This window comes from Rousettus aegyptiacus, unplaced genomic scaffold (assembly GCF_014176215.1).
Source record: "Rousettus aegyptiacus isolate mRouAeg1 unplaced genomic scaffold, mRouAeg1.p scaffold_m13_p_1, whole genome shotgun sequence".
In the NCBI taxonomy this organism is placed as follows: domain Eukaryota; kingdom Metazoa; phylum Chordata; class Mammalia; order Chiroptera; family Pteropodidae; genus Rousettus; species Rousettus aegyptiacus.
In genome coordinates, this window is record NW_023416284.1 from 22,153,608 (window position 1) to 22,174,815 (window position 21,208).

The window sequence follows — 21,208 nt, forward strand, 5'->3', positions numbered from 1 at the left end:
ACTATGGGGAAGGATCTATAATAAAACATGATTTAAAGTAGATTAAAATGAGTCAGTTTGATATTTGCAAAATACTATACCATCCTCCTTTTTAAAGAGAAGTCAGAAAACTGGATTCGTATGTAAAATATCCCATTTTTAACATTCACATATACTTCAAAAATACAAAAAATTAAAAAAATATATAAAATTTTTATAGTGCTAGGAACCAAGAGTGGTTTGAAAGGTTTGGAGATACTAACTCATCTTCCCAACAACCTACTTTACAGATGAGGAAACTGAGGCACAGGGCAAGTAACTTGACCGAGATCAGATAGCTATACCTGGTGCAAACCAAATACGTCTGTGGGACAGATTTATCTACAAGGTCACCAATTTGCAACCTCCACTTTAAGATATATTTGAATAAGCCAGAAAAAAAAGGTTGAATTCTGGCTCAGCTTCTCTGTCGTAGGACCTTGGACCAGTCATTTAATTGCTATAAACCCTTTGTAAAATTAGGGTAATATGATCAACCTTAACATGCTCACCAAGTGTTGCTTTTCTCTTTTCTCCTTCCCCCATATGGATGATTGTGCTGAACACTCATGGTATGCTCGTATATTATCTGGAATGCACAAATCCTGCCTATTCAATTCCCATTACATTCTCAGTACCTCTAGGAACAGTCTAATAATAGGAGACAGCTTTATGGTAGGGGTCAAGATGCCTGTTTCAGTCCTGATTGTTACTGATCCTTTGGGTGATCTTAAGCAAGTCACATCCTTCTGGGCCTCAGTGGCTCCATCTTTAAAATGTGGAGTTGAATGAAATTTGTCTGCAAACTGTGTTCTGAAAAATGCAACATTTCTCTAATGGCAGGAAGGGGTATGAAAAGAAGCTAGAGGAAAAAGAGGTTGGGTGAGCAGGCTTATGAGTTCCCCATTTCCACTTCAAATTTGGCAACTTCATTTTAAGTCATCAGATTTTATTAGAAGGGAGTATTCCATTACCAATAAAACAGGTGGAAACTATTAGACCTTTCATACACCCACATTCCCTGGAACTATCTTTTCTTGGCTTCTCTTTTTATTTCCTTCTGGTCCTGAACATGGAATTCTGATATGTTTGTAAAATTATGGCTGAAATACTTTTTTTTTGTGTGTGGTTCTCTCCTCTTTCTCATCCAGGAAAACAAACATGAACAGGCCTAAGCAAGGATCAGCATGGAAACTTCTGGCAATTTCATAGGTACTTTTCAGCAAAATTTCATGTTTCAAAATAGCTACTCAGTGATACACGAAAGTTAAGGTGAGGTACATAAGTTCACATCTCATTATCCTGTGATTTTAGGAGTTGCTTTTGAAATTTTTTTCCTTTTTTGTCATGGGGAATGAGCTCCAGGGGTGCCTTCTTTGAATTTCCTATGATTCCCCTAAGCTATCATCATGAACTCCATTAGGGCAATTTTGTCCAACTGAGGATAGAGACCGAAATGGATAAAGAGGAATGAAACAAGTCCCCATTCTCTTCAGCCATCCTCGGCTTTGGTTTCAGAGCAAGATAGACCCAAATCTAAATCCCAGGTTTCTGTTTAGAGGTCAAGGTGCTTATCCTTCAAGTCAGATTCTCAAAGCTCCTTCAATGGAGGTCAATGAGGACACAAAATATCTGCAAATCATCACACATCTTCTGAGAATTATTATAATTTCCTTAAAATATGATGGAACTTTCATTTTCAATCTTCTATTTTAAAACAAATTTAACTCTTGTTTTGAAGACAGCTTGGTGCATGAAAAAGCCAGGATAAATGTAACTCGTTGAATCTTGACTTTAATTTCACACCAACTTCCAGGTGCACTTGGGGCAAATTACTTCCCTTGATCAGGCTGCAACTTTACCATTGGGAGTACTGGAGTAGGTGGTTCCTAAGATCCTTCTTGATTTAGAAATTCTAAGAACAAATTACTATTGAGGACATTATCTTGTTGTTGGTTCAGTCTTCAAAGTCACCAAAGGATCTGACTTAAGGTTAGGCTATTAGAGTTGGCTCTTAATGTTCTATGTCCTGTGCTTCAGATCGAGCTGTCTAAAGGCAGGTCTCCTCAACATGACTGGGTGTTCTCTCATCGGTTGGGATTCTTCACGTCCAGAGGTCCACTGAGAACTTCAGCTCACCACCATTTTCTCTATACAATGGTATCTCTGCAGTCAGGTGTAAGATGGTGATCTGGAACCCTCAATGACATTTCACCCAATTCTCCAGACAGCTCTTTCACTAATTTCTTTTATTCTTCCTTCATCCTTGCGTCATGGTCCCTTTAAGGCAGCGGCCATAGTTGAGTGGTGGGAGCAGCTGCTGGCAGCAAAGAGACTTGCAGGATTTGGCCTACCCTGGGCCACTTACCGCGCACGCTCCGGACCGGGGGCTTGGTGGGAAAGGAAGGAGGGGCTAAAGGTGCGCCTGCGCATCAGGGACGCGCGCAAGGGGCAGATTTTCTGATCCCTTTAAGAAACCGCAGGCGGAGGAATTTCTCTGAGAGAAAATAATCCTACTCACGGGGCCCCTTGGAGGCCATTAACCCCCCGAGTCCCAGCCCCCACTTTCCTCGGGTAGGCGCTACCACCTACGCACGCACCCGCGGGATCTCAAGATCTCCGACCCGGCGCGCGGCATCCGCCCCCTCCCCACTTTCAGTTCCAGGCCCGGCTGGGTCCCGGGAAGCTACCGCGAGGCGGCCGTGCCTGCAGTGTGGGCGGGGGCCGGGGGCCCGAGAGGTTCCGCCGCCACCGCGCCGGGAGCCGCAGCGGTTCCAAGCGGGGCCCAACATGGCGGAGAGAGAGGTGGAGTCCGGCCCCCGAAAGAGGGTAGGTGAGGTGAGGCAAAACTCGGGCGGCGGGGGGCGGGGCGGGGGCCGCGTCCCGGGGCCAGGAATGGGCGAAGCGCAAGCTCGTGGAGGGGTCGCCGAGTACCGGTTGGGGAATGATTGCTGGCAGGACTAAGGCAACGTTGGGTCTGGAGCGCGCTGGAGAGTGGTCCTTCGGCAGGTGGGACAAAGATTTGCTGCTGGTTGGGAGGGGGAGGGGCGGGGGCTGTTGTTTGCTTTAAAATTTTTTTCTAGCACTGGGGGTGGGTTACTTGGGCCAGTGGAGGGATGGTGTCAGGTTCTTAAGTGAATCTTTAGTAAATCTGAGTCTCGAAGTTTAACTGGGGAGAGGTCCGGTGGGGGCGGTGGTGGCGGGAATAAGTCGTGAAGGGGTCTCATGAGGGATAAGCAAGAGGGTTCGTCAGTAACACCATCGCGAATTAATTTTCCTGCCTCCTTTACCCTTCCTCCCCCTATAACCGTTATCTAGACCAAGGTGGAGGTGGTGCATTTACCTGTGAAGAAGTGAGGTCGTTGGCATGTCCTGATTTAGGAGAAAGCTTTTGGCAACTATAAATGCCATGTTCTAGTCTACTTTCTTTTCCAACAATTAAGAACGTGGAAGAGTATGACAAGTTTTGTCATCACAGAGATGTGTGTCCAACCATCTTGCAGAGGTGAAGCGAATTCTATATAGCAGTTGTTGAGTGCTTTTTAAAGTTTGTCTTGAAACTTTTATTTAATTCTGGATGATTTTTTTTCAGATGGAGAACAATACTGTATTATCGATTGAGCAGGATTTTTCACACTTTTACTTTCTTTCCCCCATAGCATCGTAAGCAATGAGTTTCCTATCAGGAATCTTCTCTTTGGGAATGAGCTCAAAATGATCAAATTAGTGTTAAGCCAACCACGTAAAAAATTACTCTAGCTTTATTGAGAATGCCCTTTCGAATTAGCATAAAATTAGCAATCATAATGATATTACAATTGACATTTTGAGTATTATGTGCCTGACATTGTGCTTTATACGAAGAGTTTAACATTAACTCCACATAAAACCCATTTTGCAGATGAGGTAATGTAGGCATAGAGGGGTTAAGTAATGAAGAGAAGATAGTTAAAATATCAAGCTGGGATTTCAATCCAGGTTTTTTCCAACTACATTGCTTGTGTTGGATGCCACGTAGGAGTTTCTTTAATCTGTGTTTCTCGCCTTAAATTATGAATAACCGAAAAAGTGTCAAGTAGTATTTTTTAAAACAATTTATTAGGAAAATATTTTTAACTACACAGCAAAATTGAAAAATTTACAGGGAGCATTTATATACCCCATGACCTAGATTTACCATTAACATTGCGTATTTTCCATATAGCTATCCCTTTATTCATTCGTTGGTTATCTTAATGCATTTCATTATATTTTGAGCAATTAAAATTTAATATTGATAGTCTTAGGTTTATATTTTAGACCCTCATATAATAGTCATAAATAAAACAAGTTAAGACGTATGATATTATGTTCAGATAGTTCACTTAATATAAATATTAGGTATGGAATGCACATGTTTTGAAATTAAAAATTTTTCTTCAAGCTGGGGTTTTAAACTGGATCGTCATGCGTGAGTGAAGGTATATGGGATATGGTCAACTAATTAAAATATATAGGGTAAATTACTTCAGATATGTAAAGTTCATTCAGGTAGATCTCAGAATCCAGTTGCTAATGCTGTTTTCATTCTCCTTGTAAGAGAATGTTCTAGAAAACATCTGTGGACTTTGGTAACAAATTCAACTAGATTTAAATACATTCTTTCTCTTTTGGTACATTTAAAAGGTGTTATATTGGTAGCTGTCTAAACTTTTAACAATTTTTTTTTTAACACTCTGTAATACAGCACTTGCACAGGTTTCCCCATTATTATTTTACTAGTTTCATTGTGGTGGAATGCTACTTTCAGTATCTTTTGGGCTTCATAGTTCATGTTGTTTTTGATATTTGGCTAGAATGTTCAGTATGGTTGTCCTAAATGGTACACTTGGTACATGTTTGCTTTTTCTCTTTGTGTGTGTGTGCGTGTTCATGCGATATGCTCCATGTGGATTTCATTTGTGTACTCCAAGCAGATTAGCGAGGACTATGTAGTAATCGTATCTTTTAAAATAATTTGACTGTTTGCCTTGAGGTAGTTAAACAAAACTACATAGTCCTAGATAATAACTTTAGGTTAGTTAATCTGAAATTGCATTTTTAACATGGTATTGTATTTATGATGCTTACCGCCTTTTACTTTTATAATCATAAGTCATGAAAAGTTGAGGACATATGCTAGTTGAGAGCTGTATACTAGGCATTGTGCTGTTGTTTATGACCATTTAGGATAATACATTCTGGGTTTTCTGCTAAATTGTGAACTCCTTTGTGGTAAAGCCATTTCATTGCTTTTTGCATCTCTAACACCTATGAGCTCCACACAATAGGAACTCAAAAGACTTACATTGATTTTTGGTAAGAAAGGTTTACCTGTTACAGTAGAGGCTCTATAGCTTGGTTACCAAGTTATTTGCTTTGTAATTTAGAAGCTTCTGTAAATCTTTCTTAACATCCACCATATCCCAAAGTTCTTTGGATCCAGATTTAGGGATCATCTGATTGTTCTGTTATGGTTAGGTGGAAAAGTATATTTTAATACTATTGGATTAAAAATCAAGTGCTTTCTAGGCCTGCTTGGTGTCTTATTTTCATGCTTGTGGACAATTATAATAATAGGTATTAATTAGACAAGATTAATTTCTATTCAGACCATATCTGTATGCCAGTCTCTCAATTTGTGGACTTGGGGAAGCAGAATATGTCGTGGGTCAGAACTATGTGCATCAGTCATCTCTGCTGTATAAAGAACCAAGTTCACATGAAGGCCAGTATTAAAAACACATTCTCTCTCTTACTTTAAAGTCAGGATATTTTTGAGATATTATGAATTTTTTAATATTGTAAATTTTTTTTGGAAAATGTTTTAAAATTCATTAGGTAGGTTTATTGTAAGTGGTAGAATTATTTTATGCTTGGAGATCATAATAAACAAAGTATTCTAACTAAATCTGGTGGCCATATTTTCTTGTGAAATCCTTATATCTTTTCAGTTTACATAGAAAATAATAACTTTTGTAAATATGTGTTATTACGTGGTCTAGTAAGTTGTATCCATTTTCATTTTTAAACTTCTTTGTATATTAAATTTGAGGTATATATGTTTGGTATGCTTATAAGAAAGATAAAGCATGTTTATAAATATTATGCTTCCATTTTGTAAGAAGAAACTGTCCTTTCTCTCCATCCTACATATGTCTATAGGGGTATATGTATGAACTTGGAGAAGGTTGTGCAGGTTACACCATTAACTACTACCTTCAGGGGATGGGGATGAGAAAGGAAATAGAGAATAAGGGGGAAGTGTTTGTACAATGGAAAAATATTTGTGGTATGATAATAGATGAAAATGTAGACTATACAGTTATTTATATTGTAAATATGTAAAAATAGAAAATAACATGAAAATGAAACTGAGTTTATTATGTGATAAGATTGTGGAGTTTTGGATTTCTGTCATTTAATATTTTGTAATATTTGCTAAAGGTTGATTCCTCTTAATGAATTTTTTATCCTTTATCTTTTTGCTAAATGTGTTACTTAAAAACATAGTGGTACATATCATTAAAAATATTTGCAGGTCATGTGTACACAATGTAAATCATCTACCTTAAGAATACATTGGCTCTTTATTTAGAGAGCATTTGAAAAGACCATTTGAAAAGGCACAGAACTTTTTTTCTTCAAGGTCATAATATAATAGGCTGAATCAAGATCAAGTACTACTTGGAAAATTTACTATTTGATAAATAGTATGGGTTGAAATTCATTATAATATGTAATACAGTAATTACTGTGTAATTCATTATATATAATCTCTAATTGTATATACTTATATGTAAGATGTTAGTGTATAATGTAATTATGAAATAATTATATAATTCATATAAACATAATACCATATAATATATAACGTATAATAAAAATAGTGTAGGTCCAGAATTAGTTATCTGGAATTTTTGGTTGTTAGAATAAATTGAATTGTATTTAAATCAAATTGATGTAAATTACTTCTCAAGAAGCACCAAATTAACTTTTTGCTTAAATACATTCTTGTTTGAGATAACCTTAAAACATCTCTTTATAACTTAAAGGTTTATTTTAAGAAAATAAACACTAGGTATTTTAAATGTAAGATTGATTTTAAAGATAAAGTTTGTGCTTCCTTTGAAAATGGAGTGATTTTCTTGTTAAGAAAATATAAGCAGGAAAAGGTAAAATTGCAATTTCTATAGATATTTAGAAGATATTTTTGAATTCTACATCAGGGAACCAACCACTGTTTAATGAAGACTACCATTTCCTTTAAATATTTTGATTAGTTTACTGTAAGTTAAATGTATGTAATTATATTACCAAAGGGAAGAGAAAGGAGGGCATTGTACCATAGTATTAGGTTGAGCCATACAAAATCACTAATATTTGACCATTTGAACTACAAAAATGCATTTTCATATGGCTCAATATAATAATAAGGGCTTGGGCTTTTCAAAGTCAGGTTATGGTACAATCTCTGGTATTTAGCAATATTGGTATAGTGATACCTCCACCTATTTTCTTATACTTAGGGAATAGTTAGAATGTTATTTTAATTTCATTCTTATCATCTTTCTGGCTTCCCAGACGCTTAGCTAGCTGCCTTCTTGCCTTTGACCAAAGATAGTACCTCAGCAAACTTTTTCTATACAACATATAGACTACCCACTAAAATAAGCTTTTTGAGGTCAAGGATCATATGCGTTCATATTTCTTTATGTTTCCCAACAGATGGTCTTATAAATTTAAATGTGTGTGTGTGTATTCACATACATACTACATATTTATAGGCAAAAATTAAAAATTTTTTTCATTTGGAATATATAAATTTCTGTACACTAGAAATATAGAATATAAAATTGGTGCAACAAAACCCCATGTTTTCCGTTACCCAGCTTTAACAGCTAAACAGTTATGAACATTTTGCCACATTCTTGTCTCATCTAACATTTCTTTTTCCTTTTTTTTTTTTGTTGAATAATTTCAAAGAACTCTCAGGTGTCGCATATCTATAAATATTTCTGTGTGTATTTCTAACAGAATTTTAAAGAATACAAGCATAAAACGGTTAACACCTAAAAAAATTGAGTTTTTTTAATCCAATCTGTGTTCAGATTTCTGATTCTTTAAAAATCTTTTTTACAGTTGTGTTGTTTAAATCGTTATCCAGATAAGGTTTACCATTTCATTTGGTATATATGTCTCTTAATTTCTCTTTAACCATTCCTCTCCCTATCCTATACTTCCTGCAATTTTTCCCATGCTATTTATTTATTTTTGAAAAAACTGTCATTTGTCCAGGAGAATGTCCCACATTTTGGATTTGACTGATGAGTGCTTGTGTTTAACATGTTCAATTACCCTTCGTATTTCCCACAAATTAGTAGTTAGATGTAGAGCATTGGTTCTCAACTCTGTTTGAAACTTTAGAATTACTTGCAGAGCTTTTAAAATATCTTGATTTTTAGGTCACATTTCAGATCAATTAAATCAGAATTTATAGGATGGATTGCAGACATCAATAGTTAAAAAAAACCTTCCCAAGTCATTTCAGTCTGTAGCCAAGGTTGAAACCTTGAATTGGTAGAGCTTGATGAGATTTAGGTTCAGTTTTTTAAGAAAGAAAATTAATAAATAGTGATCGTATATAATTTATTTCTAATCAGACAATTTTAAAAATTCAAAGGTTTGCTATTTAATAATTACATTGGGATAATGGCCAAAAACTGGGATTGTCCTGGATAAATTAGGGTGTATAGTCATCTTATTAGATGATGCTATGAATTTTTGTTCCTTCCTTCCTTCCTCCCTCCCTCCCTTCCTCCCTCCTTTCCTCCCTTCCTCCCTCCTTTCCTTTTCTCCTTTCTATCTCTTCCTTTCCTTCGCCACCCTCCCCCCCCACCTCCCCCCAAATAATAGCTATCCTAGTCGCTGCAAAAGTGATATCTCATTACATTTCTTTGGAGAAATGTCTATTTAAATCCTTTGCCCAGTTTTTAATTGGATAGTTTGTTATTTTGTTCTAGGAATTCTTTATATATTCTGGATGTTAAACTCTTATTAGGTATGTGATTTGCAAATATTTTCTCCCATCCTGTGGGCTATCTTTTCACTCTCTTAATAATGTTCTCTGATCCATAAGGTCTCAGTTTTCGAACATCCAATTTATATTTCCTTTTTTGTAGCTTGTGCTTTTGTTGTCATATTTAAGAAACCATTGCCAAATCCAGGATCAGGTAGTTTTTCCCATATGTTTTTTTCTAAGAGTTTTATAGTTTAGCTCTTTAGTTTAGGTCTTTAATCTACATTAAGTTAATTTTTGTTTATGATATGGTATAATGTAAGTGTGTAATTTTGTCCTTTTGTATGTGGATACTGTTTGTCTTTTCTTTCTCCATTGAGTGATCTTGGCACCCTTGTCGAAAATCAGTTCTTTTGTATTAATCAGCTTGGGCTGCTGTAAGAAAACATAGACTGGGCGAGTTTAACCACAAGAACTTATTTCTCACAGTTTTGGAGGCTGGGAAGTCTAAGATCTAGGTGCTGGCAATATAGATTTCATTTGCAAGGCCTTTTCTCATGATCTTTGTGTGTGCTCAGATATCGAGCAAGCTCTCTGGTGTCTCTTTTTGTAAGCATGCTAATCCCATCATGAGAGTCCTACCCTAAAAAAATTACCTCCCAAAGGACCCATCTCCAAGTATCATAACATTTAAGTTTTTAGGCTTCAACATAGGAATTTGGGGGACACAAGCATTCAGTCCATAGTGGCCATATATGTAAGAGCTTATTTCTGGACTCTCAATTCTGTTCCATTGGTTTGTATGTCTTGTGCCCGTACTACACTGTTTTGATTATTGTAGCTTTATAAGAAGTTTGAAATTGGAAAATGTGAGTCCTTCAACTTTGTTTTTCTTTCTCAAGATTGTTTTTGGTATTTGGGGTCTCTTAAAATTCCATGTGAAATTTAAGATGATTTTTTTCCTTTTCTGCAAAAAATGCCATTTAGATTTTGATAGGGATTGAATTGAATTTGTAAATCCCTTGGGTCATATTATCATCCTGACACTATTAAGTGATAGCTTTCTATTTAGGTCTTTTATTTTGTTTTAGCAATGTTTTGTGCAAGGCTCTCAATGTATATGTCTCGCAACTCTCTGGTTAAATTTTAATAAGTATCACAGTAATGGAATGAAGGAATAAAAAACACATGATCATCTCAGTTGCTGTAGAAAAAGCATTTGAAAAAAAATCCCTTTTATTATAAACTAGGAGAAGGTAGTTTTCTCAATGTGATAAAGGCTATATATGAAAAATCAACATCATATTTTATGGTGAAAGACTGAAAGCTTTTCTCTTAGTTCAACAATAAGACAAGGATGCAGTCTTTTGGCACTGCTGTTCAATATATAGTATTTAATGTACTAGTCAGAGCAGTTAGACAAGAAAGAAATAATAGGCATCCAAATTGGAAAGAAAGAAGTAAAACCATCTCTATTTACTGATGACATGATCACATATGTAGAAAATGCTAGAAATCCACCTCAAACAAAACACAAACCCAAACCCTGTGACAGTAACTAACTCAGCAAAGTTCAGGATAAAAAAACGGAAAAATCATTTGTATTCCTATACACTAGCAATGAACAATCCCCCCAAAAATCAAGAAAATGATTTCATTTATATCAACGTCAAAAATAATAAAATACTTTGGCACCTGTATCCTTTTGATTCAACTCCAGTAGTCCTTGAAAATTTCTTCCATTCTTGGCCCAAAAGATGTGCTTAGGCTCATCTTATACATTACTGTCTCAGACTTGGCTTTGACTCCATGAAGCTCTGGTACCTTTCATTGGGAAGTGGTAGTTAGAGACTACAGTCTAAACTCAAGCAGGCTCTTTGAGATTAGTCATTTTGAGATGGTATCACTTGTATTTCTCATTTCTTCCTCACCTCACATCTGCCTTTTCCTTTTGTTTTGCCACTGAAGTTCTCTTTAAGATTACCGAAATGACCTAATAATCTAATGGATGCTTTTCAGAGCTTTTCTTATTTATCTTTCTTAGACATCTGACCTTATTGCCTGTGTTCTTGAAACTTTTCTCATATTTATAAAATGGCATTCTTATTGTTCTCTTGAATTACTTCTTTTAGGTCATCTTTGACTCTGCATGCCCAATGGATATTATTTCTTTGGCCTGTATTTTTCTTGGGTAATCTCTGCTATAGTAGTAGTTTTAAACACCACTCATTAAGTACATTATGTGATTTCCTTTCTACTTCTTTGCTTCTTTTTTTTTGTTTGCCAATGTATGCTTTGCTTATACTTTGCTCTCTTAACAAGTATCGCTCATTCAGTATGCCTACTTTTTTAACTGAACTCTATTCCCTTGGCAAGTTATTGCTTTCCCAGATAGTGCCCCATTTCTTCTCTACCTGTTTTCCTTCTTTAGTCTCTTATAATTATTGTCTTCTAGTCACCCAAGTTAGAAACCTCTGAGTCATCTTTTTTCCTTTCTCTTTTTAATCTAGTTTTAATTTTTAATGCAGTTTTAAGTTGAGATTACTTCAGATATAATTTTAACTGTTTCTACTGCTGCCACCTTAGTTCTGGTACTCATTTTGCTTGTTTTGTCATACCTTACAACTCTTTTCCCTCCCCCTTTTCTATTTCTCTACCCCATTTATTTTATACATTTGGAGACTGCTTTATATTCGGAAATGAAAATCTGTTCATCTGTTTGGCTCCTTTAATACTAAAGTAGTTCCTCAAGATAGGTGTTGTTTGTATTCTCTCCCTGTGGCAAGAGGCAGGTAGGTGCCTCACATCTCTGACTGTCCTGGAAATTTACTTTTCCTTCATGGGAGAGTTTCTTTCTGATTATCTCTGTTACTGTTGTGCTAGCAGTGTTGATTCTTTTGGGCCCTGCATCCCCAGTGTAGAGACAGAATCTTTACGTAATTCCACCCAGCACAGCTGGAACCAGGCTGTGACTTTTAAACAAGACTTTATTGAAAGTTTAGTACAATAGGAAGGAATTATACAGCAAATATAATTGGCTGTTACATATGGATGATCAAGGAGAAATGGGCAGTATTTCAGCCTGTCTTCTGGTAAGCAGAGGACATCTTTTATTTGGAACCAAGAAGCAGGTTGCAATCTGGGGGAAAGAACTAATTTTCCCCCCAATGACATACCATCTGACATATAATTTGTTGGTTTTTTTCGCTAATATTGGAATATTGGTTTAATTCAGGAGATTGTCTCCTTCCTTCAGAGATGTATTGTTATTCTTTGGCCCCAATAGAGCAAATAGACTAACCTCAGTAGAGAAGTGTTTTTTTTTTGTTTTTGTTTTTAACAATCACAAATTGTCAACAGTACTTTATTTTTTCTTTACAACATCCTGTTCTGCTGTTTCCTTGGCCTTTTTCTCCTGAATGCCAAAGATCTGGGCATTGGCACGGGCCATGAGAAGACTGGTGAATGCCCTGAAGTTCTCCTCCTCCTCTGTGATAACCCTGTCTTTCTCCTTCTTGTAGACATTCCTTATGGGTATGACTGGTCCTGTCAACTGGGTAGCCAATTTGCGTTCTTCAGGAGAGCTGTCTCCATTCTGGGGGGCTGAGGGCTTCTTGGGGAAGAGGATGAACTTGGAGCGGTACTTGTTCAGGTGCTGCATGTTAGTCTGCAGGGACTCCATGGACTTGTTTCGCCTCCTCGGATCCACCGAGATCCCAACAGTACGAGCCACCCTCAACTCCTCCAAACTGAAGCCCTGGTTGGCTCGCACTTTGTCATGGTACCTCACTATGGAGCATCCGGATGGGTCCGAATGCAGGGCATGGGGCGATGTGGTGTGCTTTGGCTTGCTAGACCTTGTGTCTGTGGATCTTCTGTGCTGGTTGGTTAAACCATGTGGCTACACGTCACTGCCAGTCCTTGTGGAAGTGTAGTTTCAGGATCATGCCTTTCGACTGGGCGCCATGGCTGCTCCCTACAGGCCTCCTCCGTGAGAGAACGGCCACTGGAAAGAGATTTTTTTTTTTTTTCATTTTACAGGTATTTAGGACATTTATCAGGCACGGTTTTAGGTGCTGGAGAAACAGTAATGAACAAGAAAGGCAAAGTTCATGCTAATGGTGGGGGCTAGATAGAGAATAAACAAGAAATAGGTAAAGTAGTTTCAGATAGTCAAAATAAGATAGCATAGGGATAATCTGATAGTGGAGTAGGAAGAGACATATTAGATACTTCTTTCAGAAAACAGTTTGTGGTTTTAAAATATGATTTCTTTAAAAAATTCCTTGAGCTCCTGTGTACAGGATGAACTTCAGGGAGCAAGATGGGAAACAGGATCAGTTAGGTTACTGGTGAAATCCTTGTGTGAAAGTAATCATAGTTTGGAGTAGGTAGCAATGGTAAGAATTGATCGTGATATATTTTGGAGGTGGAGTTGATAAGACTTGTTGATGACTAGGGAAACCCATAGGTTTTCACCTTGAAAAACAAGATAGTTGATGGCACATAAACCGAGATGGGGGAACTGGGAAAGGATACACATAGAAATGGGGATGAAGGAGTTAACTATTATTTCCTTACTTGAGATTACTCTCTTTACAACTTAAGTATAAAGTCTAGATCGGAGTTTCTCAGTACTGTTGACTGGATAGTGGAATATCTGGACTGGATAATTCTTTGTTGGGGCTGTGGAGAGTTGTCCTATGCTTTGTGGATGTTTATCAGCATACCTGCCCTCTATCAACTACATGGCAGTAGCACTGGCTCTCTATTTGTGACAACTAAAACTATCTCTAGACATTGCCAGATGTATCTGGAGTGGTGGGTGGGGCAAATTTGCCCTTGGTCTACACCAACGATTTAGACATTTTTACCATGTATCCTAAAGACTTATCCAGAGTTTTGACAAATGCATATAATTCTGTAATTACAGTAAAGTTACAGAACAGTTCCATCACCTCCCCCCCACATTCCTTCATGCCCATTAATAGTTAGCCTTTCCCTTACCTCTAGCCCTTGATCTGTTTTTTAGTTTATAATCTTGCCTTTTCAGAAATTCATATAAATGATATCATACAGTATGCAGGCTTTCGAGTTTTGCTTCTTTTACTTAGTATAATGCATTTTAATGTTCATCCATGTTGTTGGCATTTATTGGTGACCAATCTTCCATTTTATGGATGTACCACAATTTATCTATTTGCCAGTTTAAAGATAATTGTATTCTAGTTTTTTGGGTGATTATGAATAAAGTTTTTATAAACATTTACCTATAGATGTTTTTCAGACATACTGTATTTTAGTAAGAACATACTATCTTTAACAATTTACTAACAAAAGGAGGAAAAAGCGTCATTCCCAAGAAGGAATTAATAAAAGGAAAGAACTTTTTATGCTGGGTATAATTTCTTTATATATATTTGTTTAAATTCAACTCCATAATGAATATGAGGCAAATACATATGAAAAAAGATGAAAAGAAATAAGGGTCCTGATAGAGGAAAATAGAGAGATGACCTTTTTAATGTTGTGACTGATCATAGAATATGATTAGTTAAGTATATCCCATTATTGAAATGGAGCAAACATTACTACATCTGAAGAAACAGCATTGTATAGTACTGATTCTAAAAGTAATTTCAGATGTGATGAGCAATGTCTTTAGTACCTTTTTCTTTTTCCTTTTTTTTTTTTTTTAACAGTAAAAAAGAAAAGCTTTATTAGAAGGTAAAGTACACTTCCAGAAGTGGAAGTGGGCCTGAGCAAGAGAAGCATGGCTCAAAAGGCCTGGTAACAAAGCCTTTGGGGTTTTTATCCTTATTTGCTGTGGGTGGTTACTTTTCTTAGAGAAGTGGGTTTCCTTAATTTGACAACTAAGATTGACAGGACTCAGTGATTCATCATTTCGCTTTATGCGCATGTTTGTTCCCAGAATTCAGTCTTTTATAATGATATTAATGAACTTCTGGACATGCATTTTCTATATAACAAAAAAAGCAGTCTGAATTTCTCACCTATGGGTTTTTACATAAACACGTTTTCATTTCCTCTGGGTAAATAATTAGGAGTGGTATTGCTGGGTCATATTAATATATGTTTTCTTACATTCTGTTTTGAGACTATTTTGGATACAAATCTTTAATAGATACATATTTTGCAAATATTTTCTTCTAGTCTATGGCTCATCTTCATTTTCTTAACAGTGGTTTTCAAATAGCAGAGATTGAGATTGAGGCTGGTAAGTACACACTCATACATAGACACAAATTTAATTTTGTGGGAATCAGCAGACAGAGAACAGCAGAGGACCCAGGGGAAAACATATCATGGTATATTTGTTTTTAATTGACAATATGCTTCAGAATCCCCTGGGGGAATTCCAGCCTTCTCTCCCCCCCCCCCCCCCCCCCCCCCCCCCCCCCCCCCGCTCTCCCTCCTTTACAATACACAAATGTCCAGTCTCAATCCTAGAACTTCTGAAATGGACTATGGGGGAGAAGGTGGAGGATTGCAGAGTAGGAACCAATGTCATGTAAAATTTGGCCCTGGTTTTGGTTTCTTTATCAATAAAATGCAAGTGAAAACACTGTCTTTTTGTAGGTTTTAGTAGGTTAGTGCACATGAAATACCTAGCATAGACTAGGTGGAATGTCTAGAAGCAAAGGGGAAAGAGTAAGAGCCAAGGATGGTATCATGGAAGCCTTGGAAGTCATTACATTTGAACATTATCTTTTCTCGCCTTTTCTATGTGACACTTGAGTTTAAGAAGCATAGATTTGCTATGGTTATTTCATTCAACCCTTTTGTTTTACTGAAATTGACATTTTCAGAATTTTGAAGTTCTAATGTAACTTCTTTGTATGATCTTTATATGATTTTTTATAGAATTTATGTCAAAGTTGAAGTGTTTCTCTAAAGATAGTTATAGAAAATAGGCATGCTTACTGTCTTTCAGTTTTAATGTTTAATATCTTTTTTTCATGTTGGCTGTCTTAACATAAGAGAAGTAAATAGTTGTCTTCATATAAATTTTATAGATGGAAAATAATTTTTCTTTAAATGAAGCAGTATATGATGAACAGGGAAAAAGGATGCTGCATCTGGTAACAAAGGATTTGCTTTATTTAGTTGTCATTTGTTGGAAGGAAAGAATACAGAAAGGCCCCAAATTAGTGAGTTATTATTAGGATTGTTTCCAGAAATTTTATTTAGAAAAAAGCTGCTTGTTTAGTGTGAGGAATACAGCTCTGCATTTAAGAGATTTCTAGTTGATTACTACTTTTTTTTTTAACCCTTGTCATGGAAATTTTAAGACAAAAGAATATCTAGTTAACTAACATTCATTTGTTTATCATTCATCTTTCTGCCTCTTGTTTCATCTGTTCTTTCCACATTTCTTTCCTTGTGATATTTTAAAGTAAAGCCTGGACATGTTTTATTTCACATTTCAATACCTCTCTAACAGTATCTTTTTTAAAAAACAGTAATTTATTAATATTATCTAATTATCTGTTCAACTTATTTGTTTTAAAAAGGAGCTAAACTAAGGTTCATGTGTGATTACAAGGATGGTGGATTGCTATATCTCTTCAACCTCTTTTATTCAATAAATCTCCGCATTTAAAAAAAATGCCTTTTATTTTTAGGAGATACTAGATGATTTATTCTGCATTTTCCACATTCTAGGTTTTGTTGATTATAGTCTGGTGTCATCAAACATGTTCCCGTATCCTTCCTGTTTCCTATAAACTGTTAGAAGTGAGATTAGATTCAGGTTCAATTTTTTTTTTCTTGAAAAATATTTTTCATATTCTGTGTTTTCCTGTGACACCACTAGTGTTGGAAGCACATGACTTTTAAGTCACGTTCATCCTAGTTCAGGTGATATCGGTCTAATCCATATATTAAAAAGTTCCCTTTCAGTTTTTGACCTTAAGGGTTTTAGCTCTCCTTGATAATTAGTTCTTAATTTACTATTTCATTAGGAGTTATAAAATGATGGTTTTATAATTCTTTTATTTCTCCAGTATCTGTTAGCTATTGTTATTTTTATAGAAGAATTTCCCTTTATCACTATTTGATTTGCCTTATTATCTTGAAATATGTTAATATAGAAAAGACAAGATAAATGCTTGGTTTTTAGTCATTTTTAAGAATAAATTGATCCCCTAGAAGTTTCCACAAATGACCAGTGAGGATTATTTTTTGTGGTTGGGGGGAATTAGAGGAGTATCATGGTAAATCATTATAAATTTTTTTTTTAAATATATATTTATTGTATTTGGCGTATTGTACCATCTTTGGTCAGTACATTCTCTTCAAATTAGCTCTTAAGTCATTTTGTTATGACTCCAGTAATCTTTAATACTTTTTCTTGCTTTCTGGTGTAGGATGAATCAGGCTCATCTATATATTCCCCCTCCAGACCTCCAGTCAGGAGCTTTGGTTCCTTTTAGTTGGAAATGGTAGAGACGATAACACTTGATCATTTTTCAAGTTATATGGTCTTATATTTTTATATTTAGAAAAGTTCTTTGGAGTTTTTACCCAGTGAAGAATCTTTGTCTTAAGTATTTTGCATGTTTATAATTGGACTTATTTGAATACTATTTAAAAATTTTAAGTGACAGAAATTTTCAGATTGAGTGTAGTTTCTACCTAATTGTTTTTAAGAGAAATCTAAACATGAAACTGATAAGTTAAAAATAAAAAGGTGTATAAAACAAATATAGTAAATATTAGAGTTTTAATATTAAAACAACTATTCATGGCAAAAGTAATTAACTGCCACAAACAAATTTCTGATTTTGTAAAAGATACAATTCACATTGAGGTTGTAACTGCCATAAATCAATATGCATCAAAAATACCTTGCATTGAAATATATAAAACAAAATTTAAATGGTTTAGAGCAGCAGTCCCCAACCTTTTTGGCATCAGGAGCTGGTGCTCCTTTGAGAATCTAATGCCCAATGATCTGAGGTGGAGCTCAGGCAGTGATGCTGGTGCTGGGGAGTGGCTACAAATACAGATGTAACTTCACTCACTAGCTTGCCGCTCACCTCCTGCTGTGTGGCCCAGTTCCTAATAGGCTACCGGTCTGTGGCCTGGGGGTTGGGGACCCCTGCTAAAGGAAATATTTAGCATTAAATACTTTTAGTGTAAAAAAACCGAGTTGCATATTCATTTTTAGATTTTAGAACAATGAAATAAACCTGAGGAAAGCACAAGGGAAGAATTAATGTTGAAATAATGTGTTAGAAGTAATGAATTAAATAGGAAATCTATTGACTAATAAAAATAGGAAGTGATGCTTTGTGAAGAGACCAATAAAGTAAACAAGTTTCTGACAAGTTTAATTGAGGAAAAAAAGAAAAAAATAGAAATGGTATTAAGGAGAAGAAAAGTCTATAACCATAAATACATAAGGATATGTTGAACTACTGTATAGATAATTAATTTAGTGCTAATACAGATATGAATTAGATAAAATGGAAGATTTTCTAAAATTAGTTACCATTGGTTCAAGAAGTGGAAAACTTGAATAGGCCAATAACTGCTTAAGAAATGGTGAATAATGTCAAAGAACAACCCCCAAGATTCTATTCATTCTTTGTAACTTGTGAGGAACAGTTTATTTTCATGTTTTAAAAATTTTTTGCAAAAGTAGAAAAATAATCTTGTATCAAGATGCCAAGAAAGACTTTGGTATGGTTAGTATTCATTTCTGATAAGGTTCTGTAAAACTAAGTGTAGAGGGTTATTTCCTTAATATGTGTTAGAATCCAACAACCATCCCTGGAAATTTAGAAGAAATGCTTGCCATTACCATAATTATTACTGTTCTGGAAGTTCTAGGCAATGTAGTTAGATGAGGAAAAAAAATGAGAGGTGCGTGTCATAGAGAGTTGGGGAACAAAATTATTAATTTCAATGCTATAGTTAATTACCTGTAAATCTCAAGAGAACCAATAGAAAATAATTTAGAGCTGAGAAGTAAAAATGTAAAAATGAAAACAATCTGGAGTAAAAGAAAATGTATTAGTATTATAACGGGGATTAAAAAATGTCTAGTTACAAAATAAAAATATTTTTTAAAAATGCCACAAAACCCAATAATTTGACTAGAATTGGAAAATATATTTTAAAAAGAGATTAATTCACAAAGTAATCAAAAGTTAAAATTCCCTGGAATAAGCCTAATAAGAAATAATGTGAATCTTTATTTATTTGTTTGTTTGTTGAAGAAATGATTTACATCTCTATTCTTACTCCTCCTCCCTCTGGTAACCAGTAGTCCATTGTCCATGTCCAGAAATAATGTGAATCTTAAAATGATAAAACTTTAAAGACATGATAATAAAATAATGGTTAAAACAACTAATTTTTATTGAGCATTGTTTTAAGCACATGTCTTAAATCCTCAAAATGACCTTGTAATATAGTGTTATGCCTGAGGGTAACAGGAAAAGTACCTTGTCAAGGTTATTTAGTTGGCTAGAATGAGGAAGAATGGGATTAGAACCCATTCAGGCTATGTAAATGAGAAACTAACCACTATGCTTTGCTGACTCTTGGAAGAAAATAGACCAATATGCAATATTCCTGGGTGGGAAAACCCAATGTTATAAAAATATGTGTCCCATTAAAATATTATTTTTCAGTATATTATTTTTCAGTATCACAATGGAATTTTGTTTTTCTTTTTGATGGTGAGGAGGGTAGAATTTGAGAAAACAATGATCAGATTCATTAGGAATTATAAAATTTGAAAGATAGCCAAAACAGTTTTGAATTAGAAGAAAAATGGAGCGTCTAGGAGTAGGTGGGTACCTCGTTGTGCAGGATCTTTAACTAATACCGGTCGGTATAGGAATACTCAAGTTATTATAAATAGATTCATATCTGTATATAAGAATATAGTTATAAATTGTTCATTAAATGGTGTGTGGGCACTGCTGGTCATTTTGGCAAAAGATGAATATCTTTTTCTTACTCTAGATGCTAAAACAAATTCTAGAAGTATGGAATACATAAATATAAGAAAATGAAACTATTAAAATACCCAAAGAAAATGTAGGTAAATATTAGATCTTGGAATGGGGAATGCTTTTCTAAACATAAACAAAAAAATATAATTCAAAAGAATGATAGATGTGACTACATTGAAAAAATACCACATTTTTAAAAAGGAAAAGGTGAAATACCTGCCAAAAGGATTCTTTTCAGAAGAATGGGTTACTGGACAAATAAAAGTAGATAACCACTTTGGGAGTCATCTTAGAATTCCTTAGTGCTCCACATCCCTAATTTCCATCCAGTCACTATTCATGCTTTCATTCAAATGTTTGAGTGTCTAGTTTATACAGGGAACCATTGTGGGGTACAGTAATGAATAAAATGGGGAAAATCTCTGTTCTTATGGAGTTTACATTCTAGTGATGGGAGAGAGAAAAGCTAATCAAATAACAGGATTTAAAATGGAGCATTTCTGAAGAGAGAAGAAAAGATACAGTATTCTATGGTGGAAAGGGCATTGTGATTTTAAATAGTGATATTTAAGCAAAAATCTGAAGTCACTGAGAAAGTGAGCTATGTCATCATCTGAGAGGAGGGATTATCCAGGTAGGGGGAAACAACAAGGACAAAGGCTGTGAGGCAGGAGAATACTGTGAATGTTTTAGGAACAGCAAAGACGTGGTAATGAGTAGCAGGAAATGAGGTCAGGGAGATAACTGTCTAGATTGTGTAGGGGCATTTAAGTCAAGATATTTTTTTGTCGTGGTGGCTGTTGTATACATTGTCGGATGTTTCACAGCATCCCTGGCCTCTGCCCACTAGATGTCAGTAGATTTCCCCAGTTCTGATAACCAAAAATGCCTCCAGACATGCCCAATTTTCTAGACGTGGGGAGCAAAATTGCCCCCTATGGAAAAGCAGAGCACTTTTTAATGACTGTCATTTTGGAGAGTATTGGAGGAAGATTTATGGTGTATACTTGTGGTAATGGTGCACAGTCCGTTAAGGGGACTCAGTCTTTCCTTAATCAAAAGGCTAATAAGGGTCTGTGAATTTGAGGTGTGGAAACTGGGCAAATGTACATGACTACTGTGATGACTCAAGTCGATTTTTGGCTGCCAGATTTAGGCGTTT

The 21,208-nt window shown here is 35.4% G+C and overlaps 1 protein-coding gene and 1 pseudogene across 5 annotated transcripts in view; one reads left to right on the top strand and one right to left on the bottom strand.

Annotated features, from left to right (window-relative positions):
• The first annotated feature begins 2,447 nt into the window (after positions 1–2,447).
• The window catches only part of ZMYM4 (zinc finger MYM-type containing 4), a 143,416-nt gene continuing 124,655 nt past the window's right edge, over positions 2,448–21,208 (top strand). For 3 of the 5 annotated variants that reach the window (XR_004954261.1, XR_004954262.1, XM_036231549.1), the window contains exon 1: positions 2,448–2,847. Coding sequence is in view for 2 of the 5 variants with exons in the window: in XM_036231549.1 (XP_036087442.1) it covers positions 2,809–2,847 (39 nt within the window). In the remaining 3 variants the exon portion in view is untranslated. The remainder of the gene's footprint in view (positions 2,848–21,208) is intronic. The other 2 variants (XM_016147263.2, XM_016147261.2) reach the window with 1 other exon arrangement.
• Positions 12,377–13,089, bottom strand: LOC107512096 (annotated as a pseudogene).